General features: G+C 46.8%; 1 protein-coding gene across 1 annotated transcript; it reads right to left on the reverse strand.

Annotated features, from left to right (window-relative positions):
* Positions 1 to 881: 881 nt before the first annotated feature.
* LOC141998070 (killer cell lectin-like receptor subfamily B member 1B allele C) lies at positions 882 to 17,347 on the reverse strand. Its single transcript, XM_074970706.1, has 7 exons — positions 17,248 to 17,347; positions 11,332 to 11,445; positions 7,596 to 7,694; positions 3,905 to 4,054; positions 3,060 to 3,214; positions 2,267 to 2,379; positions 882 to 996 (listed from the first exon to the last, which is right to left on the reverse strand). The coding sequence occupies exons 1-7, from the start codon at positions 17,345 to 17,347 to the stop codon at positions 882 to 884; spliced, it is 846 nt and encodes a 281-aa protein (XP_074826807.1).
* Between the last annotated feature and the right edge of the window lie 201 nt (positions 17,348 to 17,548).

The raw sequence follows: 17,548 nt of genomic DNA on the forward strand, positions 1-17,548 counted from the left end.
CCCTGGCTTGACGATTACAGATACGCTAACACATGTATGCCCGTTGTGATGGACTAGCTCAGCTGATGGCAGGACTTTCCGCTATCCCCTAGACCGGACAAAGACAGTCTCTGAGATACATCTTTATACACAGATACAAACAAGCTATGTATCACTTCTGATGGATCAGGGTGCCACCCACTGACATATCCAGGGGCCACCCGTTACCTTGTACGGGTTGGTTTGAACCAAACACCTGTGTTCATCATGTTGTTATCTGACTTTGTCCTTAAGATGGGTCAGTGGGTTCCTGAGATCTGTGGGCAATGTGCTGGTATCGAGGTGTTCGGGTACCACCCTGGAATGTGTCTGCGTGAGCAGGGCCTGCCTCTTGCTTACAACCTGGTTTTGCTTCATGTCAGCAAAGTTTTGACCACTTTAGCCCAGGCCTCATACCAGACCTCTGGTACATGGGCTTATGGTTCAGGGCCTCATGGTTCAGGGCCTCCTCCTCCTCCAGTACGCACCATACCACCTAATCCTGCTCAGAGGCGTTTCGTGAGCACCAGGTTTAAACAACCCAGGTTGACGGCAGGGTCCAGTCCCCACCACGAATCTCAGCGAGAGAGAGAAGCAGGGTGGGGAAAGAGCCGTGCAGGAGAACATGTAGCTGAAGCAGTGAATCAACCATCGGGGGCCACCTCAGTGTCAGCAGCATCCCCATCTTGTGTAACCTGGCCCACAGCTCTGCCAACGAGGCCGTGCTGATTTACATCAGCTGGGATCCTGCCCCAGATGCATCAAACAGTGGAACAACGGAAGTTACAAAGCCCTTACAATAATCTTCTTGGGGCAGACCCAGACAGAAGCCCTCTCCTCTGTCAGTTCTGCAACGGCCTTGCTTAGATCAGGAGCGCGTCTTTCTGGCAGATCCATTTTAATTCAGCGCTGCAGGTTTCCAATGCAATCTGGTTTCTTTTTAACACCCCGCAGTCCCTTCCACCGGGTTTCCCTGCGCTGTGGAATCAAAGAGTCAGTCATTGCCGATGTGTTTAGACTTTGCAGGGAGTTGGGTCTGTAGTGGTGCCGTGGGGCAGGACGCTGTCACTTTCTCCCCCCAACCATTTCAAAGGGAAGGCTGGCCTTATTGTTAATGCACTGGGCTGAGCCCCAGGAGATCAGCACTTGGTTCTAGCCTCTGCCACAGATTTCCCTGCATGGCCTTTGTCAAGTCACTCAGACCTAGATCCTCAAAGGTAGTTAGGCTCCGAACTACCACCGATTTCAATGGAAGTTAGGGCCTAATCCCTTCTATCTAAATACTGAAATCCATGGGAGTTAGGAGCCTAGATGCTGGCCTACACTAGGGACTTATATTGGTACAGCTAGGTCTAACAGGGGTGTGAACAATCCACACCCCCGAGAGACGTAGCTAACCTGACCTAACTCCTGGTGCAGCCAGCGCAAGGTTCAGAAAACAATTCTTCTGTCCACCTGCCCGCCACCTCTCAGGGACGTGGATTAACTATGCTGATGGGAGAACTCCCTCCTTATAATGGTATAATTATACCAGTAAAAATTCACCTCCCCTAACTGATGCAGTGATAGTGTTACAACTTTCAAGTGCCCGCTAGGCCTCGTTAGCTGCACACAGACGCACGTCCTTGATCATCTGGGAAGGGACATCTTTCAGGTCCGGATGACCAGGGCTTTAACTGAAATTCCTAGAATCTGCCAGTGTGGCTCAAACCAAACTGTTTTAGAAGAGATGCCTTGCTCTCACCTGAACATCAGGTTATGCTGAACCTGGCTCTCTGGTTATTGCGACACCTGAAATACACACAAACCCCCAAGCCTTTCCATTGACACATGTTGTGACCTTCCCTTCTGCAGCACTATGAGCACTTGCAGTTTTACGGCCAGCCTCATGCTATTTTGTGCTTTTCTTTAAGTTCCAGCTCTTGGAGTCAGGTGATTATGAGAGAATCTCAGCTTGCCTTTTAAAAAACAAAGTTTCTACCCGTCCTTTTGATTGAAAACATGACCCCGAAAACCAGAAGACAAAGACAAAGAACCCTAAATGCATTAAAAAAAACCCCCACTACTCATGATTTTTAAGCAAATCTCACCATTTTGGGGACCTGACTTAGGGTTTTGAAAGCTTGGGCTTTCCCATACGGTAATAATTTCAAAGGAGGTGAAGTGTCACATTTTTGGCTTCTGAATCCGCAAACGAGGCAGTAAGATTGTTTGCAAACACAAATAGGAAAAACATTAGGAAACTCACAGGTCTCTATTGAAGGGGGAGCCATCTACCCACATCCACGTCCTCTCGGGAGATTTAAAGTTTAATCCAATCCAAAGAGAATTTTTCTCGGTTGTGATCGTCTGTATGTAATCCTGTAAAGTGGACGAGACAGGCATCTGGGTGAATAAATGGTGCTTTAATTCTCTGAAGTCTGCTTCAGTGTTAATCCAAGGGCAATAAAAATCCAACGCAACACAACATGCCGTTCGGGTGGCCAGGTGCCTGGTTTTTGATGGGAAAGTCTGGTGGAAAAGGGGATCTGACTGTGTCCGGTCAGATCTACCGACTGGACAACCAAAGTCCAGTTACTGTGAACAGGGGAGGCGGGGATCATCACCCGCGCCAGCCCCTAATCAGCCTGGTCTGTCTCCTATCATCGTTAGGCGGCTGCAGCTCCCATCCCCAGCTCCATAGACAAGTCCCTCCTGACCCGGGCAGGGGGGTGGGAGGGGAAAAGCAGCGAGCAACGGGGGATATGGGGGTAGAGGAGTGGACGGGGGTGGGGCCTCAGAGGAAGAGGTCGGGCAGGGGCAGGGCCTCGGGGGGGAAGAGGCGGGGCAGGGAGGTTCCAGCACTCCTGCAGGAGTGTCAGGTTTTTAAATATTACCCAAACGGGCAACCGTGCATACCGCACTTGGGATCTTGGCACTCCCAGCCGCTGACCTTCAAACAAAATATCCGCTAGCTTACCGGTGGGGTTGGAACTACATTTTCCCACATTTGGTTTATTACGGCGCAGTGCTCCAATATCCTGCAAGAAAATTCACTTTACCATCTCCTCCTGGTCCTGGGTCACCAGTAAACGAGAGCTCTTCGTTAAGCAGTCATCACGGCTGCTGTTCCACATTCTAGTTTCTTTAGACACCCAGTAACATTTTCCCTTGTACGGCAGCCAGTCCCGGGGGCAAAGTACGCAGCTGGAGCCTTCTGGAAGGGAAAAAGCATCATTAATGAATCATAGAATCATAGAATATCAGGGTTGGAAGAGACCTCAGGAGGTATCTAGTCCAACCCCCTGCTCAAAGCAGGATCGATCCCCAATTAAATCATCCCAGCCAGGGCTTTGTCAAGCCTGACCTTAAAAACTTCTAAGGAAGGAGATTCCACCACCTCCCTAGGTAACGCATTCCAGTGTGAGCAGGAGTTGTTTGTAGCTGCTGACCAGCTGTTTGGCAGGTCAGGGAGGGGCTTGGAGGAGGGTGGAGAATGGTGAGCGGGCGGGGGCATCGGGGAGAGGGTGGAGTGGGGACAGGACGAGAGAGAGCGAGGGTGGAGCCTCGGGGGGGGGGGCGGTGTGTGTTTGACATTATCAAACCGAAATATTGCCACGGTCCTGGATCAAAATTGTTTGGCATTTTCGTTTCCCAGGAAACGTCAAGACTTCCGCTCTTGGTTCTGAGTCGGATGAAAAAAAAAAAATTCCCAAGGGTTGGAATCTCCCATGGAACAGAACTTTCCATTCCCCTCCAAGCTCTCGTACCAGTACAGGGTCTCTGGGCCGGGGAGCGAATGGCTAAAAGCAGGTCCCACAAACAGCCTGGGGGAAAACAGGTTAAATAACAAACCGCTGAAGATGCAGCTACCCAGAAAAATGAAAGTCAACGCTTGTGAGGTTACCTGTTGAGCTGCTTTGGGGTGGGTCACACAGGTGCTGTTTCAGGTGAGACAATTTCTCCACGCTGCCGACACATTTACTTTCGTTTCTGGGTCTCTCGGAGACCACATCGCCTTCGGGAGCCAGTCCACGCCCCGAGGAGCCCTGAAAAACTTCAGCACAACATCCATGTGAATGAACGTTGCTTTCTGTGCTTTAAAACATTACGAATGCGGGTCTGTAAATTACACCTCCTTCAGCAGCGTCTAGTGACTGTACCAGGGAAAGAGACGGGGGGGGGGGGACTGAAAGAAATGGATAGACTGGGCATCTCCTTCGCTACAACCGTTCAGCTCCTTCTCACTTTTCCTGTCTGTGTAACAAAGGCAAGGCCTTCATGAGCAGCTCGGGTGACTTCATGCACTGGGATCCCGTCTGTTTCATTTTATCCTGCCTTTGAGAATGAGCAAGTTGTTCACTGGCAAGTGTGACAGGCGTGAAAACGAGCAAGAAAATCCCTACAATTCCCTAGCTTTTTCTATGTTCAAAGACCACGGAGGTTGCAGAGGGCAGCGCTCCAAAGTTAGGCAAATGTCTGGGCGAAGCTTGCTTGTGCAACTTCACCTCTGCCTCCCTGGTGCATCTGTGTTAGTATGAGGGGGGGAGGGATAGCTCAGTGGTTTGAGCATTGGCCTGCTAAACCCAGGGTTGTGAGTTCAATCCTTGAGGGGGCCATTTGGGATCTGGGGCAAAAATTGGGGATTGGTCCTGCTTTGAGCAAGGGGTTGGACTAGATGACCTCCTGAGGTCCCTTCCAACCCTGATAGTCTATGAGTCTATGATACGCAGGCTGTCCACACAGAACCCTGGCCTTATTCAGTGCACAGATTAGATGGTGCCTGTGACAGGGATGCGGGGTGGCCTTTGATTCACTGAAGGGGGTGGATGGTAGGCAGTGTGTGAGAAGCAAGGGGGGCCGCATCTTGCAGAGCTGCCTCTTGCACTCAGCACCAGAGCCGTTCAGTTTCCTGGGTTGGCTGGATCACTCCTGATTTCAGGCCTCACCTCTTCAGCACCTGCTTCTATCTCCCGCCGTCACTGAGCCGGGGAGCTGGGTGAATGGATATTTATGTGGGAAGCGCTCTAGGCCAGAGGTGGGCAAATTACGGCCCGGGGCCACATCTGGCCCGTGGGACCGTCCTGCCCGGCCCTTGAGCACCCGGCCAAGGAGGCTAGCCCCCGGCCCCTGCTCCGTTGTTCCCCCTCCCCCGCAGCCTCACCTCACTGCACCACCAGCGCTCTGGCCGGGCCCCGGGCGGTGGGGCTGCGAGCTCCTGCTGTGGTGAGTGGCATGGTAAGGGGGCAGGGAGCGGGGTAGGGGGGGTTTGGATAAGGGACAGGGGGTCCCAAGAGGCAATCAGGGGACAGGGAACGGGGGGGGTTGGATAGGCGTGGGAGTCCCGGGGGGGGGAGGGTGTGTGGATAGGCGTCGGGGCAGTCAGGGGACAGGGAGCAGGGGGGTTGGATAGGGTGTGGGGTCCTGGGGGGGCAGTTAGGGGTGGAGGGTCCTGCTTACGGATTATACACGCCTTGTCCACACACAAACTTGCACTGGTTTAATTAGTGGGGATGCCTGTTAGGAGTGTTAGTGATGATAATGTTAGGTTTCAGAGTAACAGCCGTGTTAGTCTGTATTCGCAAAAAGAAAAGGAGGACTTGTGGCACCTTAGAGACTAACCAATTTATTTGATGCATCCGATGAAGTGAGCTGTAGCTCACGAAAGCTCATGTTCAAATAAATTGGTTAGTCTCTAAGGTGCCACAAGTCCTCCTTTTCTTTTAGTGATGATAATGAAGTATTCAGGCCCGTATATTTGCCTGAGATAGAATGTGGGGTCTTGAGTTGTTTGCCCATTTGCCTTTTGATATTTTTATATTCTTACTAATATGTGTGAACAAAGACACTGTGTGTTACATCTGCCCACACGCAGACGGGGTGAAAAGAGAGAGAAGCGATAAAGCTAAAGTGTTTCTGGATAGAGTGGGAGTGTAATAAACAAGCGTACACTTGAAGACTGCCTCGACTCCTACTTCAGGCAAATAGACCGGCCTGAATATTGCATGATCATCACTAACACTCTTAGCAATGCCCTTATTTCAGTTTTGCTTAAATCTGCTCCCAGTCACGTTAAGCCAAAATAAGAGGGTCAACAACTGGGGTTGTGTCGATTTAACTAAAGGTTTCAGAGTAGCAGCCGTGTTAGTCTGTATTCGCAAAAAGAAAAGGAGGACTTGTGGCACCTTAGAGACTAACGCATTTATTTGAGCATGAGCTTTCGTGAGCTACAGCTCACTTCATCGGATGCATACTGTGGAAACTGCAGAAGACATTATATACACAGAGACCATGAAACAATACCTCCTCCCACCCCACTCTCCTGCTGGTAATAGCTTATCTAAACTAAATTCTAAACTAAATTATCTAAACTAAATTCGTTTAAATTCACACCTTTAGTTAAACTGGGAAAACCCTCCATGTCGGCATCAGAGAAATTCCATTTAAATTCTATCTACAAGCAAAGTGCTAAGGGAGCAGATCTGCTGTTAAAAATCATCCTCCTAGTATAACGAAAATCACTGTGCATGATAACTGAACTATTAAAAAAACAGCAACAACAAATCCTTCAAATTTCCCCAAATCAAAATGTTAAGGAATCACAGAAAGGAACGTTGGTGAACCGGATGTTCAAGGCTTAGAACTTTTAAATGTCTCCCCCAAACTGATGAGTAGAGTGGGTCAATATTCAAATTTCTGTGTCACTGCATTGTGATGACATTTTCATTCCAAAATTGTTTGGAACAAAAAGTAGAAATTTCACAATTTTCTGCGGAGTGGAAATTTAAAAAAAAAATCAAATCAAAACAATTGCATTGGAAAATTTCAAAATGAAATGCTGAAATATTTCAAAATTTTGAAATCAAATTTTTATTTTTATTAAGTTTATCATTAAATTGTTTATTGAGTTTTTATATTTGGTTCTATTTTTCAATTTCTTTTCATTTCATTTGCTTTTTAAAATTATTAAAAGCAGCAGCTACCGGCGGTCTCAAACACCTTGAGCGCTTATCTTATTTCCTTGTTGGATGTGTCTCCTGTTTGATGTTATGAAACCATTTGACACATTGAGCAAGAAAATCAGAAAAGCCCTGATTACGAACTACAATAGCAAGTTTGTTTCAATGCCTTGTGTTAGCCGGAAATCTTTTTTCTAGGACATTAAAAACAACTGCTGCTTCGAAGAGGAGCTCTTTTAACTAATTTTACAAATAAAACATAAATTGCAATAAAATAGAATGCCTCAGTTCTGGGCTGCCCAATTCCTAGGGGAGCTGGTTCTCTTGTTCCCCAACTCATTTCTGTGGCAAACACCCTGTCACACAACTGTTCAAAAAGAAAAAAAAAAGCCACAAGCTTATTTTCCCCTCCCCACTTTTGTCATATCCAAGAACATCTGAGCTACTTTTGCTCAAACTTTTTAAAAAATATTGCTAAGAATGACCAGGGGAAAATTCAGCTCAAAATGTGAAAACTGTGGGAAATTATAAGACTCCAAAAATGTCCCTTGTAATAGAAATGCCTTAACGGTAGGTATTACTGTGATCTGACTGCCTGTGTTATGCTTGAGAGTGAATAACGGGCGTGGAGCAACTTACCCCAAACACTCAGCACTATGACTGTCATCAGCAGGACAACGTACCCAGCAGCTCCGATCTTCAAGACAAGTTGATGCCAGTGTGGACACTGATGGAATTCTGGCCAATTCAGTATTTGGGGAAATTATAATAAAAAAGGAAATATTGGAATTACTTGATGATTTACATTCTCTTTTAGACAAGTGTCAGAGGGGTAGCTGTGTTAGTCTGTATCTACAAAAACAGCAAGGAGTCCGGTGGCACCTTAAAGACTAACAGATTTAATTGGGCATAAGCTTTGGTGGGTAAAAAACCCACTTCTTCAGATGCATGGAGACTGCATCTGAAGAAGTGGGTTTTTACCCACGAAAGCGTATGCCCAAATAAAACTGTTAGTCTTTAAGGGGCCACCAGACTCCTTGTTATTCTCTTTAAAAGCTTGTCCAGAAACCCATGCAAGAGGATGGCGTGCCAATCTATACTGCACCAGCAAATACGCTCCCCGCGACTGCTCGCAGTACTCCTGTGTAGTAGACAAGTACTGACACCTTGATTTTACAGCTGGGAACTCAGGTCCACAGAGATTGGAGCGGCTTGCCCGTGATCACGCAGGAAGTCTACGGCAGACCAAGTTCAGATCTTTAGAATCACAGTCCAGCATCTTAGCCACCAGACCACCCTACCTTGGCTCATCGAACGATAAATAAATCATGATTCTGGGGGCTACCATACAGCTGTCCGTCAGCGAATGTCCCTTTTAAGAGCATCCCTGAAACTGCCTAGGCAGAATTATGCAGCCCCTAATGTTATCATGAAGTAGTAAAACAATAGCAATTGTTCTGCAGCATATTGTGGGAGAACGTGTCTGTCCCTGACCCTTGGTGTGAGCCTACGACCAGCCAGCGGCGTGTTGGGTCTTCCCCCGAGGCCCTGCTCCTGCGCTGCCTCTTCCTCCCAAGACCCCGTCCCCCGCTCACTCCTCTCTGCTCCCTGCCCTGTCGCTCGCCCTTATGGCCCTCTAGCCCCCCCCCTTTCTGGCACTCTTAGAGTTGCCAGTTTTGGTTGGACTTATTCCTGGAGGTTTCATCACATGACCTAAGATTTAATCTGTGATTCCTGGAGACTGCGGGACAATCCTGGAGGGTTGGCCACTGTAGTGAGACGCAGCTGAATCAAGGTGTTGATCTGTGTGAATCCCTGGAGAGGGACAGAGGCACGACAGCTGTTTCTTTGGGCTCAAGCAGAGGAAAGCTGGCCTGGCAGGCTGTGAATATGGCTACCTCTCAGCCAAAGGGGTAAGGTTTTTATCCGAGACCAAAGAAAACCACAAAGAGCAAAAATAGAGTCGTTGTGAGAGAAACAACAGAGGGTGTCTCTTGCTTTTCAAGATCCTCCTTCTCGAAACCCCTTCACACCCCAGCCAGGCGTCTTACATTTAACAGTCCAGAAAACAAGATTATGGCAACGAACACCAAAACTAAACAGCTCTACCTGTGCCCTTATCACAGCTGATTAACATCGTACATCAAATCAGCAGACGACACCAAAATTGGATGGGGACATAATTGATTAAACGAGATCAGAGCCCTGGGGGCTGCCAGCAGTTGGCGAAAATGTCAGAGTGAATAAATGTAATGCCCTGGCCCCGGGAGAGGAAATCAACTGCTGAGAGAGAACATGGAGGGGGTGTCTTTAAACCAAGGTCACTTTCATTTTGTTTTATCGGCCTAGTGGATGGACCGGTGGAGTGGGATGCAGGAAACCACGGTTCTTTCCCAGCTACCGCACTGACCACCTGGGTGATGCCAGGCAAGTCATTTTCTTGCTCTGTGCCTCAGTTTCCTCATGTGTAAAACAGGGATAATGATACTGACCATTGTAAAGCACTTTGAAATCTAGGGGTGAAAAGCCCCAGGTAAGATCTAGGGATTTTTATTTATTTCAGACCTAGCCTCAGTAAGCAGTTTAACACTGTTGCAAAAAACAAACAAACAAACAACAAAAACCCCACCCCTAACATCGTGCTGGGATGTATTAACAGGAGCGTTGTAAGCAAGACACAAGAAGTAATTCTGGCGCTCTACTCCATGCTGATATGGCATCCGATGAAGTGAGCTGTAGCTCACGAAAGCTTATGCTCAAATAAATTTGTTAGTCTCTAAGGTGCCACAAGTACTCCTGTTCTTTCTGTTGCAAATGTAAGCTTCTTATCTGAAGTATTCAGGGCTAAATTCTGATCTCACTGACCCTGCTGTAAATCCGGAGTGACCTCACTGCAGTCAATGGAGTCGGGGTTGGATCCTGATCTCAGTGACCGTGATGTCAATTCACAGTGACTCCAGAACTAGTTAGTCTGGGTTTACACTGGTTTAAATGAGAGCAGAGTCTTTGCCCTGCTTTCTGAAATAATACATTTAAATTCACTCTCTGAGCATCCCGAATCTCAATGCTCATTCTCACTCATTCTCCCCAAACTCAACCGTGGAAGCTTTTTTTCATCCCTTCTGTGACAAAGTGGGAAAAATCTGTAATATTTTCATGATTCCTATGCATGCCTCAGTTTTCCTCTGAACTTTGCATTGCCACCAACGTGTCGGCAGGAGGGGAATTAACATTGCTCCTGGAAAAGTGAAGGAGACATGGGTGTGTGTGTCACCTCGCTGCCTGGCTGGCATGAATTGGGTCCTTAATGCACTGGCTGAAACCGACCCAGATCAACAGACGGTTCGGAGAGAAGTCCCAAGGACTGAACCATCAATGCCTAAGAGCAGGAAACTTCATCAGGTGAGACGTGAACAGAGCTGGAGAACAAAAGGGAAAATGGTGCTCGGTGGATGGAATAGGGACTTCTCTATGCAGGGACTAAGAAGCTCTCCCCTGGGGAGGACAAAGGGACAGAGAGAGAGCCAGAGATGAAATCCATTGCAGCTTGGCTGGTTCATAGCACTGGCTTGGCCAGGATGGATGATGATGTAACTTTTGCTTCTTTGCCAACCCAAGGATGTTCAGAGTCTGTAGCCAGGTGACTAATAAATGATTACCGTGTTCGGAAAAGGCTGCCTGCATCACTGCAAATACTCCCTGAGCGCATTGTGCCCTTGGACGGATACAGAACAAGCCACCCACAGGGCTCTGGCTTGGCTGGATTTTTGGCAGGGATCACGTGTGCCCAAAGACCTAGTCTTGGGGTCCATGGACCGCTGTGGCACTGCGTGAACCCTGGGGGTTTGGGACGCTGAAGGGGCACAGACTAGACCCTGTGAATCCGTGCCAGCCTTTACGTACCCCATTATTCTAGAGACACTCGGCAGGAAACATTGTCACCTACAGCATTAACTTGTTTCCACCCCAAGTCTGTAAATAATAAACTAAAATAAGCATTAAGGATACTCTGACAAAGCTATACTCTGCTTGTCTTTCTGTGCTAGGACTAAAGTTAGTTCTGAAGTGGCCTGGGAGACATTTACATTGACACAGTACAAAGTTTAAAATATACTGTACTATACATATCAACTAATAAATAGTCATTTACTCGGCTAGACCCAAGGCCCAGATTTGGTCCTGTCCAGCATGGGGGGATGGACCACATGACCCAGCAAGGTCCCTTCTACTCCTACATTTCTATGACTCTATATTACACAAACTAGTGTCTCTGTTCTGGACCCCATCTCTGTACACTCCTCTCCAGTTAGACACCGGGAGATGTACCTGAAAATCCCAGTCTTAGCACAAAAGTAGGAAGTAAGAACACACTCACTGTGGGGTTGAGATGAACGAGGTAAGCGGGCTCCCGGGATGTCTAAGTCAGCATAGACGACGTCCCCAGCCATGGCATGTACAGCCCGAGAAGAGAGCACGCCAGTAAGCAGGGCTGTGAATCAGGAGAACCACCTATTGTGCATAAAACAAAATGAACACCACATCCAAAGCCAGGAAGTCTTATCTATCAGAAGCTGTTGAATTTCTTTGCCTATCACCGCTCTGTGGATTCCCTTTGCTGTTTAAGGCTAAGGACTGAACCGATCGCGTCATTTCAATCAAGGCATTTGCACTTGCAGAGCTGGGAGGCATTGAATTGATTGGCTTCCAGACGCCCCCATGCTTTCCTGTAAACTGCAGCTCTGCGAGCTGTGGGGGGGGGGCAAACATTTTTTGCTGCATAAAAATTGAGAAAGAGTGTGGAAATAAAATTACAACGGGTATTTCCCAGACCTGCTGGGAGCAGCCCAATCCAGACCTGCCCCCTCTCCCTTTCCCACAGCTTTGGGATCGTCAAGCTCTTGTACAGATGCTTCCTGTGAAAAGAGACGGCGTTGGGTAGATGGCACATCACGGCTGATTTCTTCCTTCCAGTCTCTGTCCCAGAGGCTGCTATGCTGGATTTTGCTAGGGGTAACTTGAGAGTCCGGGGTCTGTGCACAAGTTCCAAAGAGTTCGCAATGCACAGGGACCGGGCTCACAGGTATAGAGTTGGAGCGTATGTAGGCTACCTTGCATAAGCTCTGAAAACCTTAGTGAGCAAGGATGCTCTTGTGGATAAGGAACAACTTGTGAGTTGGGGGTTCAAATCCCAGCTCTGTGACACAGACTCACTAAGTGACTTTGGGCAAGTCACTTAAATCTCTGGGCCTCAGTCCTTCATTTCTCCTTCCCATTCAGATTGGAAGCTTTTTGGGGCACGGGCTGTCTCTTACGATGTATTTGTACAGTATGTGTCGTCAGATATTTGGCTGTGTGTGTGTGTTCTCTCTGTTTGCCATCCCAGCTCCGTGCAGACAGCTGGCAGAGCAGACCTCGAGCAAACCTCCCAATGACCACAAGATCCGTTAAGGTATGAAGGCACCCAGCCTGGTTTATTGTTGATGAAGCACTGTATAGGTACCTTATGATTGCTACAAGTACACTCAGTGCATGTATGCCTGTGACAAGGGATACAGCTCAGTTAGTGGCCGGACTTTTCACTATCCCTTCAGCTGGCCAAAGACACTCTCTTTGAGACTCCATTTTGGTATCAAGGTGTTCTGGTACCACCCTTCTGGAATGTGCTTTCGTGAGTGCGTTGTGCCTAGCACCCCTTAGGAATGTGTGTTTCTGCACTGTCAGCCCTGACTTTGCTTTATATTAGCAAAGCTTGGACCACTACTTTAGCCCAGGCCTCAGGCCTCAAACCAGGCCTCTGATTCAAAGGTTTATGTTTCAGGCCCTCTTCCTACTACAGTATGCAGTGCAATGGAGGCCTGATTTCAATTGTGTTCTATAGATGCTACCAAAAGGCACACAAACAATGTTGAGTGGCTGGTTGTTTATATATATATTTATATATATACACACGTGCTGCGGAAGTTGAAATTTTTTTCCATTGCAACAAACTCAGCCCCCATCTCTGCTTAGCTGCTACCCAGATATGTGTGGCTTTGCCCTGAACACGTACCAAACCTATACGGAAAATAACTCGACCCGCCTCTGTGGTGGTCAGACACAAAATAGTCTTAATATTTTGTCGCTTCAGTTGCACAAACCACTATATCCTCCAAATGCTTGACAGGGGTTAAAAAGTGCAAATCTGCCAAATGCCAATTGTAACGTCGTTGTCAAAGTGTTTTCCAGTTTGTACGTAGCAAGAAGTGTTTCTTGTCTCTGGAGCGTTCAGAGCCGCTGCTGCAATGGGAACAGATTTCTTTAAATCAAAGTGGTTATTTCACAGGGGAGTTTTAAACCATTTTAAGTGAAACCAAATACTATTTTCAAGGAGAGTATGTCCATTGTCACAGCATGACCTGGCAAACCCACCACCAGAAACAATATCAGAAGGAGGAAGAAATTAAGAACTATAGGCATGGCGGAAAAGAGTTGTCTGAATGTATTTAAACGAAATACCTATCGTTGTTACAGCTTTTCAAACACAGAAGGCAAAACATACACTTTTGAGCTAACATTTTACATAGAACTGTACAGCAATGTCCCCCCTCCCTCTCCAGGAAAAAAAAATAGTGAAAATGAGACATTTTTTATCTTCATTGATATTTTTCTGTGTGTTTGTGTGTGTGTGTGTTTGAAGTTTAACATTTTGCAGCATTTTGGTGGGACAGCTAATACGTAGGTTACACAACTAAAATGCAAGAAAAACCAAAGTTTGGACCTAAACGTGAGATGAAAGACTTTAACTGATGCTAGCAACTGAAAAGATAGAAGAGGAAGACAAAGAGTAGAAAAGCATCAACCACAATATGTGATCAAGATCACAAAGTTGAGGAAAGTGACTGGTAGCAGGTCTTGTCAATGCAGATTTAGGGACTTCCATAGGCCAGTTTATAAATGTGTATTTGTGTGTAACACTAAGTTTCTCTATTTAAGTTATAAGATTTCTGTTCTAAAAGAATGGATCTGTTAATAAAAACAAAGAAAAAAATCTGAAAAAACAAACATTTTTTGGTTTTAAACTCAATTTTAGATTTGTTTTTCAATGAAATTCCAAACAGTTTGAATTAAAATGTCTGTTTTGCACATAATCCATTTTCCATTGGAAAAAGTAACATTTTGACAGAAAATTTTTGACTAACTAAATTAAGTGCAAAGCAGGTTAACCCAGTGTGCCTCCATGTCTCCCTCTAGTGGCTGAACCAGGTTTAGTGGTTTAGGAGTCTGCGACTGCCTCAGGGCTAACGAAGCAGCCCTTTAGGTCAGGCAGCAGAAGCTCGGTGCTTCACAGGATTCCAGGTTCAATCCTCCCAGGCAACCCTGCCAGGAGCTTCAGAGTTGATGTCACAGCTGGACAGACCAGTAAGGGTCTCACTCATGTTGCACACAGATGTAACACCTATTCCTACTTGATATGCCCCTCCTTATACATCCAAGGATGTCTTTGGCCTTCTTAGCCACAGTGTCACACTGAGAGCTCGTGTGGAGCTGATTTCCACTGCGACCGCTATGACCTTCTCAGTGTCACTGTTTTTTCTCTGAAATGCTGCCGGGGCTTTGGCTATGCCAAATGGTATCCTTAAAAAACCAAACACGGTGTCAGATCTCTCTGTTCCCGTGAGCAATAAACTCGTGTACACATGTTTTAAAAAATAAATAGCAGATTCTTCCATATTCGGCACTGCCTGTCATTAACCAATAAGTTCTGATTCATTCTCCGATCAGAAAAAAGACCATTTGTATATCTTCCTTTGTGTTGCTGGTTTGTTGAGACCCAGGCCTGATGTCAGCTGCCTCAATAGCAATATTTTTCTTAGGCAGGAGTGCTGAAATCACGGAGTATGGTTATGGCAAGAGGTGCAAACTTCTCCCGTTATGCACACAGGAATCTCAGGATTAGTAGCCAGGCCATCTCTTGAGGCCATCTTAGATGAGCGGCTTTCATTGGGTCATTTATCAGGTGTAAAATCAAGGCACCGAGGAAGGAAACGGGCCATAGAGTGGTTTAAGAAGTTAAGATTTGTGCAAGAGTCCACAGGTTACATCCTCACTGCAGAGCTAACTCATCTGATTTGCACTGGAGTGACTCGTCTCACATAGAATTCGGGGGTGGGGGGAATTTTTCGACCAAAACTTTGTTTTTTATGGAACATGCAGATTTGGGACAACTGAAACATTTTGTGCAATTGTGCTGAATTTACCAAATTGTTTCAGTTAAAAAAAATTCTGAAAACATTTTGATTTGAAACAACTTTTCAGTTTGAAATTTCCTTCAATTTTATTCAACATAAAATAAAAGCTCAAAATCGAAACAAAACATTTTTGTTGTGGGTGAAATGAACCATTTTTCTTTGACCCCAGATGAATTTTTTCTGACTTTTTGGTATGCTGAAAATTTTGAAAAATTTTCATTTTGGGTTGATCTGAAACTAATCTTTTTCCTTGTATTTCAGGAGTGCCAGTGAACTGAGAAACCAGTTAGCTGCAGAGCTGTACTCTTGAGTTAGCCTAGCTCCAGTGAGTCTGCCCAGGCCACAGAAATACCACTCATGTTGCCGTGTCCACAATGGCTCTGCTCTCACCTGAATGTGGTGCTACAACTTCTCGGGATACATCCTATAGTTCTCCAGTGAGCTGAGCCGCTCTAGGAATTCTTTCCCAGTGAATTGTTGGAGAACTTGTCTGTCCTTTTGGGGCACACTGGGGAATTGTGGGAAGGCAATGGAGGACTCGTGGCACTGAAGTTGTGCTGGCCTGCATCCACACTACAGAGCAGCTGTGTTAGCAGCTGATGAGTTGTGCTCACTCAAGTGGTACTCGCCGATGGGACAACAACGTGAGCTACAAGGAACATTGCATTTGAATTAAGGGCTTGTGTGTGCAGACAGGACTCAAGTTAGGGCAGCATTTGAGTTATAACTTCAGCTGACTTTGCAGTGAAGACAAACTCCCAGAAAGACAAAGCTGCTCCTTGTTGACAGGGCTTTAGCATATGTCTACACTGAAAAATAAAAGGTGTGTTCGTAGGGTGACCAGATGTCCTGATTTTATTAGGACAGTCACAATTTTTGGGTCTTTTTCTTACATAGGCTCCTATTACCCTGCACCCCTTGTCCCAATTTTTCACATTTGCTGTCTGGTCACCCTATGGGTTCTTAACCTGGGTTACCTAACTCAGATTAAAATTGCAGTGAAGACACATCAATTTGGCTTTTAACTTGGGTCAGCAACTCAAATTAAAGCCTATAGAGGAGCTGGGGGTGGAACTTGAGCTGCTAACCCTGAGATAAAACCCAAGTTGCTGTGTCTTTACTGCTATTTTAATCCAAGTTAGCTAATGTGAGTTAAAAGACATACCTCTTTTTGCAGTGTAGACATATCCTTAGCTGGTGTTTCTGCAAGGATTGCCTGTGAACCATTTGCAACCTCTTCTGTTCAAGAAACAGGACTGGAAGAGCATGTCTCTGCTTTGTGGGTGCCCTTTTGTCTCTGGCCCAGTGTTGCATGGGGTCCTCCTCTCTGGTGCCCCTACTGGGCTCTCCCACAGATGTGCAATGGTCTTTCTCAGCCTGCGTCATCTCCCAACTCACCCTCAGAGTGTTCTCCTCCAGCGAAGTCATGCAATGGTTCGCTCCGCTTCTGGGGTACTCAGCATCCCAGTTGACATACACAAAAGGTCCTTCAGCCCTCCTGGGCTTCTCTCAGTTCTCTCCTCCTCTGGGCCTCTCTTCTCTTCCCCGATGTAGGGCTTCATTCAGGGCTACCCCTCAGGAGCTGATTCTGCTCCAGGTGGGTCTCTACACTTGACTTCCTCAGGCTTTTCCTGGAGGGGAACCTGCTTTGTTCCTTTCTCCAGGGTCTTCCTCCTCTACTGAGTCCCCAGCCCTAGTGAGTAATGTTCTGCCTGCTTCACCACCACAGCTGGGCTCGGTTTCTAATTTAGCCCCATTACATCCAACTGGGGTCACTAATTAGCTAGTATGTTGCCAGCTCATCAGAGAGGCTGAGGAATAGCTGCTAAGTCCTGGGCACGGGTATTTGTACCTTCTGTAAATAAACTAACCATACCAAGAAAATCTTCTGATTAGGTCCTGCCCCTTTCTACTCTGAGGGGAATCTAGCCCTCGGTTTTGCCAGCACTGTGCAGTGTGCACTGTTTTCATATGATTTGGCTTGAGGCCTGTCTCCTTTACTGGAAAGTCTCTACTTCAGAAGCCTCAACAGCGTAACAAACGTTCCCTGAGTCGCCACCGACCTTTAGCCTTCCTTTCCTGTGTGATCTCTTTGGGCTGCTGCTCGCAAAAGGTGTCAATTGTGCTCCCACGACAGAGACGGCTTAGGAAGGGCTCCCTCATGCTGCAATCTCCTGTAAAACAGAACCAATGTGGTGTGATAGAGGGGTTTCCCCTTCACCCTCTCCCCTGGTTCTTGTCACACAGACAGAAAGCAGAAGACCAGAAGTCCGAAGGGCAGACAATGCGACATTTATTGGGGTTCGTTTCCAAGCAAGCATATTCAGAGGCCCTTCACACCAGTCGGGCTTATCTCTATACGCC

This window comes from Natator depressus, chromosome 14 (assembly GCF_965152275.1).
Source record: "Natator depressus isolate rNatDep1 chromosome 14, rNatDep2.hap1, whole genome shotgun sequence".
NCBI lineage: Eukaryota > Metazoa > Chordata > Testudines > Cheloniidae > Natator > Natator depressus.